The sequence below is a fragment of the Ziziphus jujuba genome, chromosome 3, assembly GCF_031755915.1.
Source record: "Ziziphus jujuba cultivar Dongzao chromosome 3, ASM3175591v1".
NCBI lineage: Eukaryota > Viridiplantae > Streptophyta > Magnoliopsida > Rosales > Rhamnaceae > Ziziphus > Ziziphus jujuba.
This window is the reverse complement of record NC_083381.1, coordinates 32,022,473-32,043,296: the sequence shown is the minus strand read 5'-3', so window position 1 is coordinate 32,043,296 and position 20,824 is coordinate 32,022,473. Positions and strand designations below refer to the sequence as shown.

Below are 20,824 nucleotides of genomic sequence, written 5' to 3'. Positions count from 1 at the left end.
ATGTTTTCTACTCTTTTAAGTTAAGTATTGGTCTAGTACACTGTCCTTTGTTTTTTATGCTACAATTTTGAATTTAGGGAGTGGACCTAATAAGAATAATATAACTATAAGTTTGGTTTGATTTTTATGCAAACCCTTATGGGTGTTCTTCTCCAGTCTTATGATCCATCGAAGACCATATTTACAATATATTGTATCGCATCGAATTTTATGCCGTGTTTAGTGTTGAACTATTGTCACCTACCGTTTTTATTTTTGTATTTATAGGTGGTACACTTCCTAATTTATTAATCAAATTAGTCAACCTATTACCAAAGATAAAAAATTAAATTAGTCAATCCTAGTTTTATCCAATCCAAGCAAAACTATGTCGTTTCTATGAAGTTAAACAGTGAAACTGTATTCAAAGTAAGGTCCTTCTACAATACTTGCCAAACGAAAAAAAAAAAAAATAAAAAATAAAAAATAAAAAATAAAAAAATAAAATAAAAATAAAAAAACCCTTGTGATAAAGTTTCAATTTCTTGATGAAGTATCATGGCAGCTTCCTAATAAGAAGAAACAACTTTTGATCAACCTTAAACTTGGTACAATGGATTGGATCCCCCTTCAGCCACATCTGAAGTCCACCAAATGAAGCATATATTCCCCTGAAGCAAAAGTGATGGTCTTATATGTAAATACATGTTCAATTATAGACAAATATAAATTTATCAGACTAGGACATGTTCAAATATGTTACATACGCTTTGACGTCAGATCCTGAACCTTCTTCTGATATTTTATACACCAATCCATGCATGACATATTCAAATTTGTCTGCAAGAGACTTCTGCTCGCCCTGGAAAGGTAATATAGTGAATAAGCTATCAGGCATTGCACTTATATGGAAAAATCACCAACACACTGAAAGCAATCCAGAGAACATATGAGAACAAGAAGTGTAGTTCAAAATACCTAATTAATGTAGTTATAGCAGATTCTTTGTAAAAAATATTGTGGTTCTTTTTGGGATAAGGAATTCCTTTATTCTAATTTTCATTCAGTTTGATTAATGCTATTATTTAGGGGATATCCACATCAACACATGAGAATAGGTAATGGTAATCAGGCATTGCATTAATATGAAAAATCACAAGACAGAAAATGATCCATGCAAATAGTTAAGTCGCTGTGTAAAAAAAAAAAGACTTTTGAAAAGAGTTTTACAAATTTAAGTTTATTACTAAACAACAGATATTGCTACTAACAAAATCCAATCTTCATGAAGATGATAAAGAGAAACAACAAAAGAAGGGTAAGTTTTGTGGTAAGGTCCTTATCATTCTCGTTTACATGTGACATAAGCATAGGACAATATCTTATAACTAGTAAGAGGAAAATTTTTACCTGCGTATCATCACTGGAGGAAAATGCTTCATTCCAATTAAGTGTGGGTGACAATACCATCAAGAATTTCTCTTTTTTCTTCATCGGATATATCTCAGTATTTACATCTAGATTCATCAATATCCCATGCTTTTCACTTTGTGCTGCAATCCTAGTAACTAAACGGAAAAATCAAAATGTAAATGGAAAATTACCGAAAAGGAAAAGAAAAAATGACTAAAGTGCATATCGTAAAGGTTAAATCCATTAGTTGACCAAGTGAAATCAATACATTATATAGAATAAAGAGCAAAAGACGGGTATTAAGATATTTTCTCCATATGCATATGGTCGTTTTTAAAACAAGGCAATCAAAAACTTGAAACAGCATGCTAGAACTAAACATACCTTTATCAAATTTTTCACCGTTCGGGTTTAGAATCTCAATTGTAAAAATGTCATCAAAAAGGATGCCAGCCATCATAACAAACTTGACCCTTAACAGAAAATTCAGGGCTACAAGCTACACCTACACCTACACAGAATGTCATGGACAAAAAAACAAAGGAAAAAGAAAAAGATGAGTGAGAGTAATGAAATCTCTACCAAATAAAGTCTTCAACTTTGAATTTATCAGCAATTTATGATTTCGAAAGTGATGAAATTACATGCATTACAAGTATCCTTCTGCTGGACAAAAGATTGAAACTTCAAATTATAAATTTTTCATTATATTCCCAGAAGAAAACACACTTGATCATTCTGACAAAATTTGTAAAAACGCTAAATGGACAATTACACTGGATATTCAATCACAAAGACTAAGCCAAGTGAGCCAGCCTCCAAGTTCTGATTTTCATAGTCTTTCTACCAGCTTTTATTTTATACTTTTCATTAACAAATATTTTTGTTCATATAACCAAATTAAAGCAAGTATCTTGAATCAGAAAAAGTGTGTTTTTCTACACTTATAATGAAAAAGGAATAAACCAGAAATCACAGACCCACATTGTAAACCTGGACAGAAACCCCTCAAAAAATAAAAAATAAAAACAGCAAACAAAAGAAGAAAATCATATGAGAATTTACAAAGAACAAAAATCATAAACCCATGAAAACACAGCAACCACGACAGATAAATTCAAAACATATTCAACATAAAAACCAATATAAAACAAACATATTTACAGACAATAAAATATATTAAGAAAATATATCATTTAATATTAAAAAAGAGGAAAAACCCACATACTATTTTGTCTGAAGGAGATGTGGTGGCTGGCGGTGTTCAAGCCGAGCTGGGCACAGGGGAGGCTCGCTAAGAGGGAGAAGAAGAGTTGAGTGGCCAAAGGGAGAGGCGGGATGGTAACCAAGAAAATGTGAGGGCGGACTTTATAGCTACGACGTCGTTCGTTAAGCGTCTTTTTAGTACAGAAACGACGCCGTTTTGTTTATGGGGACGCGTTAAAAAGCAATAACTAAAATCATCTCCACTAATTTCAAAAGGGAAAAATGCATTTTTATCCCTTAATATTTGACCTATGAAAACTACTTTTACCCTCGTGCATTGATGTCAAAATATAAATTTATTAATTTACCCTTGAATTAGTAAAAAATCATTTCCTTTTGAGTCCATTAATTAAAAAATGGCCATTAGTTTAATGCATTTGGTGTTTTAAGTTTCATGTCAACATTTATTTTATTTCTATCACCCCAAAAAAAAAAAAAAAAAACTCAGGTATATTGAATAGCCAACTAATATTTCAACCCAAAATTTCAGGAAGAAAATATCTCAGAATGAAAGAAACAAAAGGCACTATAAAAAGGGGGAAAAAAATTTAAAATCTAAGGTTTATTTTATAGAGAAAACCGGTGTTTCAACCCACAACTTCAATTAAATCATCAAAAATAAATTAAAAAAAAAACTATGGTTTAAAAATAAAAATAACCCATAAATAAAAAAAATGAAAACCTTTTTTCAACCAAAAGAAAAAAAATCAAAATCTAACAATTATTATATAGAAAATCAGTGTTTCAACCCAAACTTAAAAAAAATAATAATAATAAAAGTTTTAAAAAAAGAATAACGAAAGCGAAAACCTCCAAAAAAATTGAAATCTAACATTTTCTATAGAGAACCAATGAACCTAAAGGAGAAAAAAAAAAACAAAAAAAAAATCAGAATGAAAAAAAAACTAGAGTATTAGTGCAAAGGAGAGGTATTATTTTTCGAGTGACAGTGGGATTTGTGAGATAGCTTCAATCAGAAGGAATTCACGCGAAGCAAGGCAAGACAATCTACTCATTTTTTAGTTTTTTTAAGTATGATCTAAGAAACTACAAGTCAATTTTACCCTTTGACAGTTTATTCTAACAGAAAGAAGACTAATGATGATTTATGACAGTAATGGTCGTGATCTGTATTTATGACAAACCATAGGCTAGTCAATGAAATTAATCCTAATTTCAAACAGCATATATACCATTGGTCATATTCTTATTATTATTTGGTAATTTTCTTTTTCTTGGTTAGGAAAAACTTTATCTTTTACTTGAAACAACATGAAACAAAATTGTTATGGTAAACTCTGCCTCATTCATTAAAGGTATACAAGTAGAGTTCTTCAACATAAAGTCTATATGCTGCTTATAAACATCAACATCATAGAAAAAAAAAAAAAAAACAAAACAAAACAAAACAAACAAACAAGAAAAGTGTCCGACATGGTGTTACAAAGATCAAAATGATGACACTTCCAACTGAAGAAAGAAGAGGCCGGAAGGGCCATCATTTGGCAGCAAGGCTAACTTCACAGGATAAGAAGCACCTTCTTCGACAGACAAGCCGCCGGTATTGAAGTTGATGTCAGTGCTGACATAGCCAGGGCAAACGCTGTTGATTCTGAAGCTGGGATGCTTGTTTGCCAAAATCCTTGTATAGGCATTCATTACTGCTTTTGATAGTATATAAGCAGGTAGAAAAGTTGGCCATTTTTTGCTTTCTAGTGAACCTTCCTTCAAATCTTTTAGGAACTCTCCCAACACCTCATCTATTCTATCCTCCGTGAGATTTTCAGCATTACATAGTACTCCTTTTGCCCATTCATTTTCTACATACTGAAACAACACGCAGAGGAAAACTAATTAGCAAAACGACATTATAATTTATTCTAAACTTCATAGTTGGACCAATGTGACAAAGAAACCACTGTTCATGGGGACAACACGTCGGTTTTTATAGTTTAGCGGGAAAAGTGAAGAAAAAGAAAAAAAAAAATGTGATAATTCAGAGAAGCAAAGTGTTATTTATCCAAAAAATTGTTAATGGCTTTCTTGTTTTTGTAACTTATCAGAGAATACAAATAATTTTATTGCTAAAGGAGGTCTAAGTGACTTAATTTCACACCTCTAATTTTCCTCTCAAAGCAGAAACATTAACAATTCTTGGAGAACCAGAAAACTGGAGAAGAGGAAGGAGTGCTTCGGTTGTCCTTTTAGCACCATAGTAATTTATTCGGAAGCAATCTTCGGCTGACTTGTAAGTTTGAGTCATTGCTTTTGTCCAAGCTTCAAACTGGACATTAAGAAGATAATTAGACGTACGTCATCATAACTATCATGAGAAAGACCATTTTCTTGGCTAAATTAAATATAACAACAGAAACACAAGAAAGATAATAGCAAAATTGTCACTTTTGCAGCCTAGAAAATTTGAAGCTCTTGGTTTGAACTATGTTAATTGTGTATGATTCACAAAATAGATCACAAGCAAATAACAAAATTTTACTCATCAAACAAAGACTTACTCTGGTATTGGATTTCAACAATGTTTCAAATGCATCAACATCTACTTCCACTCCAGTATTCCCTGCATTGTTCACCTGCTCAGAGTTTGCGACGTTTCGTTATTTTATTGTATCATATTAAGATAGCAAATGAAACTCAAAATTAAAATATAGTTACTTATTCCTCATACATCATACCAAGATATCAAGTTTCCCAAACTGGGTTTTGATGAATTGTGACAAAGAGGCAGCACTAGCAGCGTCAGCAACATCATGCTGATGAAAAAGCACTTGACCAGAATGCTCAAACTCCTTCAGCTTCTCTACGGCTTCAAGACCTCTCTTTTCATCTCTAGCTGTTAAAACCACAGCGATTCCATTTGAGGCCAATTGCTTCACAATTTCCAATCCAATCCCCTCATTTGCTCCTGTTACAACTGCAAACCTGACAGACAAAAACAAAAACAAAAACGAAAACAGAGGGAATGAGAAGATGAGTGATATAAATTAGTCTAAAGGCAGTGATCGAAATGTACTAGAAGCAAACTATTTTGTTAAATGAAGTTACAAAAGTACAACCTCTGTGTAGCTTCCAACATTGTTAATTTGCTTGTTGTTTGGATTTTTTAAGAAACATATCTGTGTGTGTGTGTGTGTGTGTGTAATATAAGGCTCCAATAAGATGCTTAGATTGTATAACCTATGGATAAATGGCTGAGAGTTTTTTGTATTAATTATTTTTTTAAATATCAAAAATCAATATTTTTAATTTGTTTTAACTACAATATTTCTCTTTTTAGGATAAAACAAAAAACACAATTTTCAGCCCCCAGGTGAGACATATTGACGGAGTCAGACCCACACCTGGTGGCTAACCAACGACCTGGCTGACAACGACGGTGGTGATGGATTTTGAATAAAAATACTTAACAATGGAGGTGTAAGTTTGTCACACAAATAACCCACATGTGGTGTGGGTGAGAGAGAAAGAAAGATAAACTAGAGAGATTAAAGTAAATAAAATTCAAAAGGAAGACAGACAAAATTGTGCTCTTCAAGGTTAAAGTCAAAATTATGAAAAATACAAATAATTTTTTGAACTTATGTAAGCACTTAGGTAACCTTTTGGTAGTCTTCTTTTGGAATCCAAGGGAGGGTGCCTTCAACTTTTATAATTTAAGAATTAGTGGGCTTCTCTATTTTTAGCCTTTAGATAAAGTGAATGTTAAGTGGATAGTTGATATTTATATTTATTTGTATTTATTATTTTTCAATCAAAAATAAATATTTTTTTAAAGATGCAACACTAGGAGGGTCAGCAACATCAAGCTGATGAAAAAGCACCTGACCAGAAAGCCCAAACTCCTCCAGCTTCTCAACAGCTTCAAGGCCTCTCTTTTCATCTCTAGCTGTCAAAACCACTGTGATTCCATTTGAGGCCACGTGCTTCACAATTTCCAATCCAATCCCCTTGAAAGACAAAAACAAAAACAGAGGGAATGAGAAGATGAGTGATATAAACTAGGCTAAAGGGAGTGATCGAGATGTTAGAAGCAAACTATTTTGTTAAATGGAGTTACAAAAGTACGGCCTCTGTGTAGCTTCCCACATTGTTAATCTGCTTGTTGTTTGGATTGTTTAAGAAAAATATACCATATATATATATATATATACACACACACACATAAAGTTTTGCTATAGAGGGAATTATGTTGTTTTAATAAAGCGAAAATATAAGATTAAATATAATTTTAGAAGGTTGCATCGAGGATCATTGGAGCGGATGTTTTTTCATAGAACATATTTACAGATTATATCTGTCTACTTAAGCGTAAAGTTGATCTTTTTAAAATAATATTTAATATTTAATCTTTTATTTTATAAAAAAAATGATTTTTTTATAGTAAAACTTATATATATATAATGAAGGCATAATTTTGTCACAAAAATAACCAGAATGTGCTGTGGGTGAGAGAGAGAGAGAGATAGAGAGAGAGAGAGAGAGAGATAAATTAGAGAGCTTAAAGAAAATAAAATTCAAGAAGAAGAAAGAGTGACAAAATTAAAAAGAAAAAAGAAAAAGACTTTAATATATATATTTTTGATACTTAGAAAAATAATAAACAAAAATAAAGCTCAACCATCCACTTCATCTAAGGGCTCAAATAGAGAAGCGCAGTAATTCGTAAATTATAAAAGTTAAAGGCATCCTTCTTGGATTCCAGAAGAAGACTACCTAAAAATTACGTAAGTGCTTACCAACAGTTCATAAATGATTTGTACGTTTCATAATTTTGACACCTTAAGAGAACATGCATTCAACTTGAAATTTCCTAATTTCAAAAATTCGCTCTTCAAACTGTTTGTTTATGTTCTTTGCTCTGATCAATTATCTGTCATATTTATAATGGTCTAAAAAAAAAGCGTATTAAGATGTAACATAAAGTTTGTTGATGCTTTATTACATAGAGAATTCAAAATACTGTCCACAAAACATTAACATCTGAGAAAATTCATAGTCCCTCCCAAAAGCTAGCAAAATAATAATAATAATAATAATAATAAAAAATAAAAAATCTGTCCATCAACGGATCCAAAGATCAAAACGATGTACTTCCGATCAAATAAATTTATTTATCAAAAGATAATATTTAACTAATTTTTATTTTTCATTCATTTAAAAGTTTATTTTTTATATTTTAATTATATATATATATATATATATATCAGTTAATAATATATTAATATATCATTTGATAATTATTGTTTATATATTTTATAGCATTCTTTTTGCTTCATGGAACTGCCAATCATGATTGACCATTGTCCTAGTTAAGTGTTTGGAAGCAAAAAAAAAAAAACAAAAAAACAAAAAAAGGAAAAAAGAAGGGGGACAAGTTGTCCCAAAAAAAAAAAAAAACAAAACAAAACAAAACAAAAATCTTGCTACAGAAGGACATAACTAACCCATTGGAACCTATTGGTCATGACCTAACAAGCTTTCTCTTCCGAAGCTCTCTTGCTGGAATGTGGAATCGGTGTTTTCTCAAAGCTTTCTCTGACCGCTATTGTGGACGGGTGTGAGATACAGGCAAGTTATTTGGTATCCAATCTTGCATCATCCAAGTGTAGATCATGAATAATTTAAATGTAATATTAGTCACTTTTATAATATCGAGATTCTTTTAAAGCTGTTGGCGTCAGAATTTGAAACAACTTCGAAATTAAGCATTTTCAGGCAAGAGCAATCCTAAGATGAGTATCCTCCTAGGAAGCTCCAAGCAAAAAAATCTCACATTGAGTGCAGTGGCTTTTCCTCAGTGCTCAGGTGAGAGCAATTCTAAGATGGATTACCTTCTAGGAAGCTCTAAACAAAAAATCTCATATTGAGTACGGTGGCATTTTCTCAATGGAGGTACAATGTTACAAATGGTATCAGAACCTGTACATAATCAAAAATGTCCTAGCGAGGATGCTGAGCTTAAGCGGAGTGGGTTATGACGACCAGTGTGGGCGAGTGCGAGGCAATAGCAAGATACCTAATGTCCAATCCCACATTATCCAGGTATAGATTAGAGGATGATTCAAATATAATATTAGTCAGATATAGATCAAAAGATAATTCAAATGTAATACTAGTACTCTTATAATCCTGAAGAGGTAGGACATTACAAATGATATCAAAGCTTATACGCAACCGGAAGTGCCCTAATGAGTATGCTGAGCCCCAAGGGAGTGGGTTGTAACGACTAGTGTAGGCAGGTGCAAGGCATTGGCAAGATATCTGATGTCCAATCCGACATTGCCCACATATAGGCGGTGCCAGATTACTTGGTGTCCAATCCCACATCGTACAGGTATATATCAGGGGATGATTCAAATATAATATTAGTCAAGTATAGATCAAAAAATAATTCAAATGTAATACTAGTCTATCTTATAATCAAATGTAATATTAGTCATTGAGGATGATTCAAATGTTATATTATTCACTCTCAGTTATTCTTATAACCCTGAAGAGGGGATGATTCAAATGTAATATTTTCAAATATAATATTAGTAAGATATAGATAAAAAAATAATTCAAATGTAATACTAATCACTCTTATAATGCTGAAGAGGGGATGAATCAAATGTAATATTAATCACTCTTATAAAGCTGAAAAATTGATGATTCAAATGTAATATTAGTCATTTATATAGCGCTGCTTATAACGCTGAAGATGAGATGATTTAAATGAAATATTAGTCACTGAGGATGATTCAAATGTAATATTAGTCACTTTTTTAATGCTGAAGAAGGGATGATTCAAATGTAATATTAGTCATTTTTATAATCCTAAAGCCTTTTTAGAACAGTTGGCTTTAGAATTCTTTGGCTTCAATATTTGAAAAAATTCAAATGTAATATTGGTCATTGAGGATTATTCAAATGTAATATTAGTCACTCTTATAACACTGAAAAGCAGATAATTCAAATGTAATATTAGTCACTTTTATAATCTTGAAACATTTTTAGAGCAGTTGGCTTCAGAATTCTTTGGCTTTAGGATTTGAAAGAATTCCAAAATTAAGCGCTCTCAAACAAAAACATGCAATGAATAGATAAATAAAAAAATAATAAATCAATTAAATATTGCCACATTATTTGATAAATATCTTAGTTGTTCTAGCATTATAGAATAGATGAGTACATATAAATATTAAATAAGATTCTTGTTTAAAAAAATGTTAAAAAAGATTTAATACAAAAAGTCTAAACTGAAATGTTTATTTTTCTTTCAAAACTTCTTAATACAAAAATATATTAATAATGAAGTATTTATTGAAACCTTAATATATAAGCCTCTTTCAATAGATTTGATTTGTATGTTTGAATTGACAAATTTGCCCAATTTTATTGTTAGCAGATGCATTCTATTACAAGGCTAATATTGTGAAGCTAAAATCCCTTATATGTCGATCTCTTTTGTCTTTCTTGATATCTTTTTATCTTTTCTCAAATCCATTTTCCTTCCTAAAATCATTTTATTTTTCAAGAATTTTCAATTGCTAACTTCTTTTCGTCGAAAATAGTAATTCTGATACATCAATTGTAGCTTGCTAAAATAGCTCAAATGTGATGCTAAGAGAAAAGAGCTTCCAAGGAGGCATATGGAATTGCAAATCGGAGCTTTGACAAGAGCATTAGAGATAAAGAGTGGGTGGGATGAAGAAAGAGAGAACAAGAGAACAATAGGAAGGATGAAGAGAAAACAATGATAATAAAGATTGAGGTAGATTTGAGAGGACAGTGGAAAGTTGGTTGCTACAAATTTAAAAGAAAAATTTGGGAAGAACATTGTGGTATAATTTTGAAAAATCTAAATGGATAATTTTGGATAAAATTGAAAACATGCTATCAACATTAATGTTTTAACAGTTTAAAAGGTGGTTTTATCCACGTTATAAAAGATGTTAGACAGATTATAATTTTAATGATATTTTAATATTATAATAATACACATTAATGCAATACAAAAAATAGCCTTGAGCACCTAAAAAACAATAAAAATTGAAATGCTAGATACACTACCCCTATTGAAAAATACCAAAATTAGTCTTCAATTAAACCATCATCTTAGCCACCTCATCGCCGCACATAGCACCAATGGAGAATTGAAACCCACTTTTTGGGCATTATCGTTGCCCACTAATGAGATAACACTGCCCACACCAAAAGCGTTGGGAGATGCAAATTGTTGAAGTTAGATTTGGAGAAGTGGCCTTGATGTTGTAGGAAGGACTTTTGATGGACTATGGGCCTTAGACAGTGTAGAAATGCAAGTTTTTCCTCCTTTTTTTCTGGTCTTTGCTAGAAGGTGAGCTAAGTTAAAGGGGAAGTGTTGACTTGAAGTTGGGGATGACAATTTGCCCGGCATACTCCGAAATCGCGCTGCACCACGCCTAATGGGAAGGTTTTTTCTCAAAAAATCGGGGCCATGGGACGGGTTTAGGATAAATTTCGAATTGGGGTCATATTGGGATCGGAAAATAAAAAATCCGGCCGAACCCGACCTGTATATATTTACTTATTTTTTATTTTATATTTTATATATTTTGACTATTATATTTTTTTAAAAATGTATTTTATTAAAATTGTAAATTTGGATCTTGATATATTTTATTATATTTTTATTGCATTTTAGTCACTTTAATTACATTTTATTCATAAAAGAAATTTTTTTAATATAAATTTCTCAAAAAAAATTATGTCAATTATAAAAAAGAAAATAAACGAGAAAAACCGCCTCGTCCCATCCCTGATTGGGAAATCCCCATTCCTATTCCCGCCTTGTCTCTAAAAAAATGAAAAAAACTACAGGGATGGGATGGAAAATTCTCCATAAGGAAAGGGATAGAATTTTAAAAATTGGACCCGCCCTGTTGATATTCCCACTTGAAGTCCTCACATCGATGACCTAAAAACAAAAAAGAAAAATTAGTAGTTTAGAATGCTCAACACATTAATATTCACAATATCATAAAGTAAACAATGAGGATGAGAAAATTAAAGAGAGATGAAAGGGAAAACAATATTATAATGAGCTTAAGATAATATTTTATACTTGATAGTAGATAAATGTGCCAAATTTCTTGTCTACAAATAGGGGATAGACGGAATTATTGTAAAACTAGGTGTGAAATACTTTTCTCTATGAGGAAGAGATTCTGTTATTGCAAAAGCAAATTTGTTTCACAAGATTTTTATGAGAGAATTTTTTAGCTTTTTTATGATTCTAGGGTCTAAGAGGAAAAAAAAAAAAAAAGTCCTCAAACAAGCAAGGAAGTCCCTTTGTATAGAAAAAAAAGGGTGGGTTGAGGTCATTGTCCAATAAAAACTCAAGCACAAAAGAAAGAATTGGGTTTTATCGTCATGAGGAAAAAAGAGTGCAATAGAGGCTAAAAACCACATTCCTTAATCCCCATGTATGGTCCTTTGATTTGGAAGATAAAGGGAAGATATTTTGCCCAAAATGGAAAATCCTTATAGGAGGTGCCTGCAAGATTTGCCATTGACTCTTAAAAGTAACCCAAGGTAATGGATGTAAGGACAAGTACTTCTATATTACAAATCTAGTTTTGGATAAGGTGAAAACCATCTAGACAGTAGCATAAGTACTTGAAAGAATGATATGACAATTTTTTTCTTTTTTCTGAAAGAAACATTTTATTCAAAAAAATTGCAATACAGCTTAAGTGCCTATGGGATTTACCACTGACTCCTTCAAACAGGCAATGGGTAAAGGATCTAAAAATAAGTAATGACTTTTATATTCAAATCTAGTTCTGGAAAAGGTAAAAACCACCTAAATAGGAAAAAAAAAAAAAAAGTACTTGAAAAGGGTGATATGACCATTTGTTTATTTTTATTTTTCTAAAAGAAACATTTTATTAAAAAATGCAAGATAAAGATGGTTTAGGCCAATCAAAGCTTGCCATATATGCACATATATATTAAAAAAAAAATGAATCTTAAAATGGGTCAGACAAGCTTCTAATGGTGAGTTGGGCAATAAGAATTTGTAAGCTTCATGGGTGAGAAAACTTCGGGCTCCTTTTAAAAGGTTCTTGGCTTGTGTTTTTGGAAAAAAACAAAGATGTCTCAGGGCCTATTAATACTTTAAAGGGGAATTTGGTTCTTTGCACGTGTGCAGGATCTTAACGAAATTTATCCTCTCTTTCTTTATTTTTTTTATTTTACTTTTCTATTTTTCAATAATCCTAATATACTTTTATATCAAAATTAAATATTTTTACTTCTTTTTTTTTGTTTCCCCATTTTTTCTTTCTTTTCTTCACCCGTTTTCTCTCTTCTCCTTCATCACCCTTCCCCCAAACTGGCTCACCTCTTCTCATTCATCAGGCTTTCTTCACTTAGTTGCTTTTTTGCCAAACAACCCCATTTCATCTCTTCGATCACTAAATTCCATACAAACCCGTTCAATTTGATAGTTTGGAATTCGAAATTAGGATTCTGTGAAGAAGGAGGATGTGGATTTGTATAGGAAGCTTGTGGATGGTGCTGCATGGTGGAAGGAGATGCTCAAGCTCGCTGTGATTGGTGGGTGTGTTGTGATTGGTGTTCTGTTGCTGGGTTCGATGGTGGGTCAGAGGTAATCTGGGATTTCTGGGTTGTTCTTTTGATTGTTGGGTTCTTCTGGTTGGTGTTCTTTTGCTGGCATTGGTGGTCTTTTGGATTTGCTTTATTTCGAAAAACTTAAAAAAAAAAAAAAAATTGGTGTTGATTTAGGGTTTGCGGAAGGACTTAACGAGTTGAAAGTTTGGGTATTTTTGTTTTATTGGATAAAAAAATCTATTTCCGGTGCATTCTAAATTCAGAGGCTTTTTTGAGGTCTGGACAATATTTGGTTTGTTGGATAAAATCCAAGTTCGATTGTTGAAAATTTGGTTTGCTTTTTGCGATTCTGTGGTGTGTTTGAGATTATTCGATATAATGTAAAGTCAGGAATTTGTTTTTGTTTGTTTTTGATTTCGGTGTTGTTGTTTTCATAGAGTGTCCTAATTATAATCGAGGAAACTATTTCAATTACCTCCCTCCATATAAATTAATTTTTTATCATCTTGATCATGGTTTTCAGCCTCAGTTCATCAAATCATACCCCAATTGACACAATTCAAAGCAATAAACATGTACATACTTGTCCATACATTATCAGTGGCTTCCAATAATTATTGCTAGCAATGCATTGCATTTGGTATGTATTTTCTGGTTAAAATCTTTGTTAGTAAACTCAATACTTCCTCTTCAAACAGTATGGAAACACCCTGCTCTGATGAATTCTCTGTCTTATTCATAAAAGTACTAAAATTGTACTACTTGTGTAACATAAAGTTTGTAAATGCTTTATTACATAGAGAATTCAAAATACTGCCCAAATAACAACAACATCAGATAAAATTCAGAGGAAGACAACGGGGGCTACAAAGATCAAAACGGTATCACTTCTGACCGTACAAAGTAGAGTCCAGAAGGGCCATCGTTTGGCAGCAAGGCTAACTTCACAGGACTTGCAGCGCCTTCTTCCACAGACAAGATGCCGGAATTGAAGTTGATGTCAGTCTTGACGTAGCCAGGGCAGACACAGTTGACTCGGAAGCTGGGATACTTCTTTGCCAAAATCCTTGTATAGGCATTCAGGGCTGCTTTTGATGCTATATAGGCAGACAGAGAAGTTGGCCAGTTTTTGCTTTCTAGTGAACCTTCCTTCAAATCTTTTAAAAATTCTCTCAAAACCTCATCTATTCTCTCCTCTGTGAGACTTTCAACATCACTAAAAACTCCTTTTGCCCAATCATTTCTCAAGTGCTAAAACAACATGAGATAAAAATTAATCAGCAAAACTACTCATTCCAAACATAACTTCAATTTTATCAATGGTTTGTGTTTTGCCATTAAAATGACAAGAAAAACACTCATTTTCCCCTGAACTATTATTTCTTTGTCATACCAATCCAATCATGCATTTTGACATACAAACTTGATGAAATTAATGATATAAACATAACGTAACCCTATTCAGAACCTTATTTATTCAATTTATTTTCATTTGTATCCAGTGTGTCTAACAAATTTTGCAGAATTCATAAGGCAAAATTGCATTGCTGGGTGGATAGGACAAAGAAACCATGGTTTATGGGGGCAATTTTTAAGTTTTTGCTGTTTAGGAAATTCAGGGGAGTAAAGTGCTATTCAGCTTAAACAATTTTTTATAGTTCTATAAAGACTCAAATTCTTTTATGTTTGGTCACATAGATCACCTGCATATTTACCAACTCGAGGTTCAAATCAAATCCAAATGAATAACTTGATTCAAGCACACATAGATTAAAGAGAAAACTTAGAAACACTTTTTCCTAGAGAAAGGCTAAGTTAATTTCGATACCTCTAACTTCCCCATGGAAGAGGAAACATTGACAATTCTTGGAGAATCAGAAAGCTGGAGAAGAGGAATAAGTGCTTCAGCTGTCCTTTTAGCACCATAGTAATTTATCTGCAAGCATTCTTCGGAGCACTCACAAGTTTGAGTCATTGCTTTTGTCCAATCACCTCCCTCCTGGAAAATAGCAAGAGAAATTGTATTTCATTGCCTAGCATGGTTTTCATGTCCCAATAGACCAGTCTCTCTTGGCAAAAAACACAACAAAAAACAGAAGAATTCAGCACATTTTCACTTTTCAGCATTGAAATTGCTAGCTCTTGGTTGGAACTATGTTAATTAAGACTCACAGATAAACAGCAATCAAAGTATGTAAACTATACCGTCAATTAAATCACTCGTCAAAAACTTACTCTAGGATCTGCTTCCATCAATGATACAAATGCGTCAACATCTATTATCACTCCACCAACCCCTGCATTGTTCACCTGTGCAGAATTCCCATTGTTTTATTATATTATCATTTTATCATGTTAGAGAAGTCAGAGATTAGACAATTAAAAAATGCAATGAAATCTGCATAGCCACATTTCCATTTAACAATTCAGTAAGATACAAGAGTAGACCGTGCAACAACAACTGTTTGGTGTATTAGTTATTAGCTAAAACTGAAGGAAACACGGTTTAACAAACAAGTTGGTCAAGTAGCTTGTACCAGAAGTAAAGCATCTCCAACCAGGGGAAACAATACAGTGCAGAACTTTACAGAGACACCAAAAAATATATACATACATATATATATATAATAAATATCTAGCATATAATTGATGGCCTATATATACACCTTTAAAGTTCAAATGCTCTAGCTTGCTAGCCAAAGAGAAAGCCTGCCTACAGTTTTAAAGCTCCAAAGATCCAATCATTGTTGTCATATCAAATTCTCGGGTTCAGATGTTGCATCTAGTGGGGTTAAATCAGATATCGGAGAGAACACGTGACAGAAATGATTAAACTTCACAGAGAATGTTGAACAACCGAAGAAGTGGCCTTTACATACCAAATTATAAACTCGAAATTACCCAAAAAAAAAAAAAAAAGACCCTTGAAGGGAAAAGCTGGATTTTTGGTTGGTTTACATACTACAGACCATCAAATCTGTATTATTATTATTATTATTATTATATCTGTATTATTATTATTATTATTATTTTTAAATGAGATATTGTGTGTATGTGAAAGAATGAGAAGAAAGGATAAAACGCAAGAAAAAGAAAAAATTCAGTAGAAGAAAAACCCATAAAAAATTATACCAAGATATCAAGTTTCCCAAATTGGGTCTTGATGAAACTTGCCAGAGAAGCAATGGTAGCTGGGTCAGCCACATCAAGCTGATGAAAAACCACTTGACCAGAAAGCTCAAACTCCTTCAACTTTTCAGCAGCTTCAAGACCCCTCTTCTCATCTCTAGCTGTTAAAACCACGGTGATTCCATTTGAGGCCAACTGCTTCACAGTTTCCAAGCCAATCCCCCTGTTTGCCCCTGTTACTACTGCATACCTGAGTGACAAAAATAATAAATAATTAAAATAAACAAAAACAAAAAGCAACAAATCAGATGAAATGAAAAGATGGGTGCTATAGACATTGCTATAAGGGAGTGATCGAGATGTTAAAGGAAAACCGTATGGACAAATGGAGCAACAAGAAAGCACAAACCTCTGTGTAGCTTCTGACATTATTGATAACTTGATTGGGTTGATGTTTGGACTGTTTGAGGAACAAGAAATATGTATATATGAAGAGTTTGAGGTTTCTTTTCCTTGGATTAACCGAAAGAAGACTGTTCCTACCCGATTTTTAGCATGCAGGCCATTATTTATATTTATATTTAAATCTTATCATTGTTTTATGATAAAATTTTTACCTTATTTATTTAGTTATTTTCTGGTTCGGTGATTCCTTTTATTTTATTTTATTTTAGTTTTTTTGTGAATTCTGGTTTGGTGATTATCTATGTATGTGCTGCTCAGTGCTCACCATAGTGAAATGACCTGTACTTTTATAGATTTTGACAGTCAATTATTGTTTTCTTTATTAAGAAAACATATATCAACTTGAAATTTCCTAATTTCAAAAATGACAATGAAAAGTAAACAAAAGAAAATTTTGAAAGTGACAAGTCTTCTGGAGACAGCAGAATTATCCAGAAAACTGAATTTTTTAGTTTGTGCAATTTTATATTTTTAGATTTTATTATATATCATAACCTTAATAGTGAGAGAGTTATTTTTTAAAATAAAAAATAAAAAAATTAAGGCAAAATATTGGGTAGCAGAGCAATGGAATTTCCTAATTTTAAAAATGATAATGTAAAATATTGGAAGTGATATGTTTTCTGGTAGAGACAATTATATTTTAAAATTAGTGTTTTTTTTTTTTTTTGGCTTTTTATTTCTTGCTTTTTGTTTTTTGTATTTTGGTTTTTTTTTGGGTAATACCCACTTGCACAACAACAAGATTTTTATTATGTGCCATGATTCATACCGAAGAAAGGGACTTCTGGTTTAAAAAAAAAAAATTATATATATATATATATATATATTTTACCATTGTTGTGGTTTTTTTTTTTTAATTTAATATTGTAGTATGCTATTGGATACTACCACTTTAGTTTTTATGGAGAATTTTTTATTCCTCACAATTTTAAATTATAAATATGAGATTTTTAGTGTAATTGGATATATGTAATAAATAAATAAAATTTCAATCTAAAAGGAATGATTTTCTTTCTAATGTCCAAATATGTATTTATATATACATATATATATATATATATATATTTTCTAATATGTTGACCATTTATTTCAACAGCATATAATGTGAGGTCCAGTCTAACTTCTAAAGTCCAGCAATTTAGAATTTTACTTGCTGACTAAGTTTACATGATGGTTTAGTTTATTTGGTAATCAAATTGTTTATAAAAAATGCAACCTTATAAACCTATAAATAAGTATTAGGCTTTTAGTTTTATATCTCACAGATAACATAGATTTTTTAGAAACTCGAAGGAGAGTTTTGAAAAAAAAAATTATGCATTGATTTCAAAGAGAAATAATAATACATATTTCATTCTTAATCTTTTTGTGTTTTTTATTTTCTTTGTTTTCAGTGTTTTTTGTGGTTAAAGAATCACAACAAATAATATCAAAGCTCCAGTTTAGAGATAGAGTTTATTACTAACAAACTCCAAACAAAGATTTGAGCATACCGGATGATAGATCTCGCTAAGACGAAGAGAATGACCCTAACTAAACCTCCACGTGTTGATCAAAGTTTCTACAGGTAACATGTGCTGCCACACGCCAGCATGCGCCAACCATAAAAGCCAAGTCGCTAGTTGAGCCGAACTGTGCATATAGGGTCATCGTGCCATGCCAGCAACCATGTTAGCGCTACATCGTTTGCCACATGGTGACACATTAGTGAACATTAGTGACACACCAATAGATCTACCACATCATTTGACAAGTCAACAACGATCCCAAATTTTTCAAAAATTGCAAATATACTCCTATAGTTTTTGGAACTTGCAAGTTTATCCTTGAACTTTTAGTATTGCAATTTGGAGCAAAACTTTTGAAAATTGCACTTTTGTCTCAAATTTTTTGAGATTCAAATTTTGAATCTAGAAAAGTCAAATCCAATGTTTTCGACCATTCTAGATGCATTGGTGGACTCCATTTTGCTAAATGCAGCTTTGATTTTTTTATCAAACCATTAGAAAACAAAATGTCAATGGATGAATCATTTTTAAGAGTTATGGTATACCTCCTGAAACCAACAATTTATAGGTTTGAAAATTTTAACAAGGTCGAATTCTATCAAAAAAATATCCAAAATCTCAATATATTCTTCTTGCTTAAAATGGGAAGCCAGAGAGTTTCTAGGAAATTGAATCCCATAAGGACCAGATGGCTGCAAGCAATGTAAGATAATATGGAGTTTATACAGAAAAACTATACTTATGAGTAGGTTGAGCTTCTAACAAATAAGAAAGCTCTAAAGAATAAATGGATGTTCAAGCTTAAAAAAGATGGCAATGGAAAGATAGTAAAATACAAAGGCCGATTGGTAGTCAAAAGTTTCCTTTAGAATAAAGGAATTAACTTTCACAAGATTTTCTCACTAGTGGTGAAGATGACTTCAATATGAGTTTTTTTTTTTTATTCAATAGCCAATTTAGATGTGAAGACAACATTTCTTCATGATGGTCTAAATGAGAAATTCTATATGGAGTAGCTAGAAGGTTTTATGATTTTAGGGAAAGAGAACCTTGTTTGCAAGCTAAATAAAAGCTTGTATGGCTTAAGTAGTTGTACAAGAAGTTTGATCTTTTATGGTGAGTTAAGGCTATAAGAAGACTTATGCAAACTAATGTATTTATATTCAAAGATTTTCAACTGTGAACTTCATTGATCTTTTTATATGAACGTGCTACGACCAGCTCAATATATTTTAAGGATACAAATAGTCTGAGACAGGAATAATAATAATAATATGTTATGGTCATCACAAAAGAAGTATGTCGAACAGCTGATGAAGAGATTCGACATGGATAAGGTCAAACAAATCAACATTCCCTTAGCAAACAATTTTAAGTTGAATAAAAGATCGAGCTCCTCGTGAAAGAAGAGATAAAAGATATGGCTTCAGTGTCTATTCATCAACAATGGAAAGTTTGATATATGTAATGGTATGTACCAAACTAGACATTGCTTATGCAGTTGGTATTGTGAGTAGATTTCTCCCAAATCTTGGACAAGAACACTAGAAGCAATCAAGTGATTTCTCAGGTACCTTAAAGGTACATTAAAGCTATGCTTGTGTTATGGGGGAGGTGCCAATAGATTATACAAATGCAAATATGACTGGAGACTTTGATAGTAGGAAATCAACTTCAGGTTATTTTTACATTTTTTGTCAACATTGTAGAAGTATATAGCTTTATCTAAGATAAAAACAAAGTATATTGTCGCAGTGGAAGCCAATAATGAGATATTGTGGCTAAAGCATTCACTTAATGAACTAGGCATCAAGCAAAATGACTACAAGATACATTATGACAGCCATAGTGCTATGGATTTAAAAAAGAACTCAATGTATTATTCCCGAACAAAGCACATTGATATTCATTATCACTGGATACATCATGTTCATTATCACTGGATACGTGATGTGATGGAACACAAACTACTCAAATTAGTGAAGACTCACACAAAGAAGAATTTAGCAGACATGTTTATAAAGGTTGTCATATCAAAGAAGCTGAAGCTGTGCAGAAACATAGCTGGAATAGATGATAAATGACCATTACTTTTGAAATACAACTAGAGGGAGAAAATTTGGTGTCCAACTTAACTCCCAAAGCTAAGCCCATTAAAGTTTTACTTGATAGCTAAGTTGTTTGTAAAAAAGACAACTTTATAACCCTATAAATAGGTGTTATGTTTTCAGTCTTGTATTATGCAGATAACAAAAAAATTTTAAAGACTCAGGGAGAGCTTTGAGAGAAGGTTTTATGTATTAATTTCATTGAGAAATAATAGTACATCTTTTCTTCTCAACCTTTTAGTGTTTTTTTTTTTTTTTTTCCTTTATTCTTAATGTTTGTTGTTTGTGTTTTTCATGGTCAATGAATCACAACATATATATGAGCCCATGCATTTTTTA

General features: G+C 31.8%; 3 protein-coding genes across 7 annotated transcripts; all 3 read right to left on the bottom strand.

Annotated features, from left to right (window-relative positions):
• Nucleotides 1-373: 373 nt before the first annotated feature.
• On the bottom strand, nucleotides 374-2,752 carry LOC107423562 (DNA-directed RNA polymerases II and V subunit 8A). 4 transcript variants are annotated; one of them, XM_048477892.2, is made up of 5 exons: nucleotides 2,617-2,752; nucleotides 1,777-1,903; nucleotides 1,390-1,547; nucleotides 747-841; nucleotides 374-650 (listed from the first exon to the last, which is right to left on the bottom strand). In XM_048477892.2, exons 2-5 carry the CDS (start codon nucleotides 1,850-1,852, stop codon nucleotides 536-538), a joined length of 444 nt encoding a protein of 147 aa, XP_048333849.1. In that variant the 5' UTR covers nucleotides 1,853-1,903; nucleotides 2,617-2,752; the 3' UTR covers nucleotides 374-535. The 4 variants fall into 4 exon arrangements, with proteins under 4 accessions (XP_048333849.1, XP_048333847.1, XP_048333846.1 ...); XM_048477890.2 differs by having other exon boundaries at nucleotides 2,621-2,752; XM_048477889.2 differs by having other exon boundaries at nucleotides 1,777-1,897; nucleotides 2,621-2,708.
• A 1,199-nt stretch (nucleotides 2,753-3,951) lies between these two features.
• Nucleotides 3,952-5,806, bottom strand: LOC107423543 ((+)-neomenthol dehydrogenase-like). The gene is made up of 5 exons (XM_060815949.1): nucleotides 5,733-5,806; nucleotides 5,352-5,598; nucleotides 5,175-5,249; nucleotides 4,775-4,942; nucleotides 3,952-4,485 (listed from the first exon to the last, which is right to left on the bottom strand). Exons 1-5 carry the CDS (start codon nucleotides 5,750-5,752, stop codon nucleotides 4,108-4,110), a joined length of 888 nt encoding a protein of 295 aa, XP_060671932.1. The 5' UTR covers nucleotides 5,753-5,806; the 3' UTR covers nucleotides 3,952-4,107.
• Nucleotides 5,807-13,988: 8,182 nt separating this feature from the next.
• Nucleotides 13,989-17,053, bottom strand: LOC107405162 ((+)-neomenthol dehydrogenase-like). 2 transcript variants are annotated; one of them, XM_060815948.1, is made up of 5 exons: nucleotides 16,811-17,053; nucleotides 16,447-16,651; nucleotides 15,508-15,582; nucleotides 15,101-15,271; nucleotides 13,989-14,523 (listed from the first exon to the last, which is right to left on the bottom strand). In XM_060815948.1, exons 1-5 carry the CDS (start codon nucleotides 16,828-16,830, stop codon nucleotides 14,146-14,148), a joined length of 849 nt encoding a protein of 282 aa, XP_060671931.1. In that variant the 5' UTR covers nucleotides 16,831-17,053; the 3' UTR covers nucleotides 13,989-14,145. The 2 variants fall into 2 exon arrangements, with proteins under 2 accessions (XP_060671931.1, XP_048332957.2); XM_048477000.2 differs by having other exon boundaries at nucleotides 16,405-16,651; nucleotides 16,811-17,048.
• Nucleotides 17,054-20,824: the final 3,771 nt, after the last annotated feature.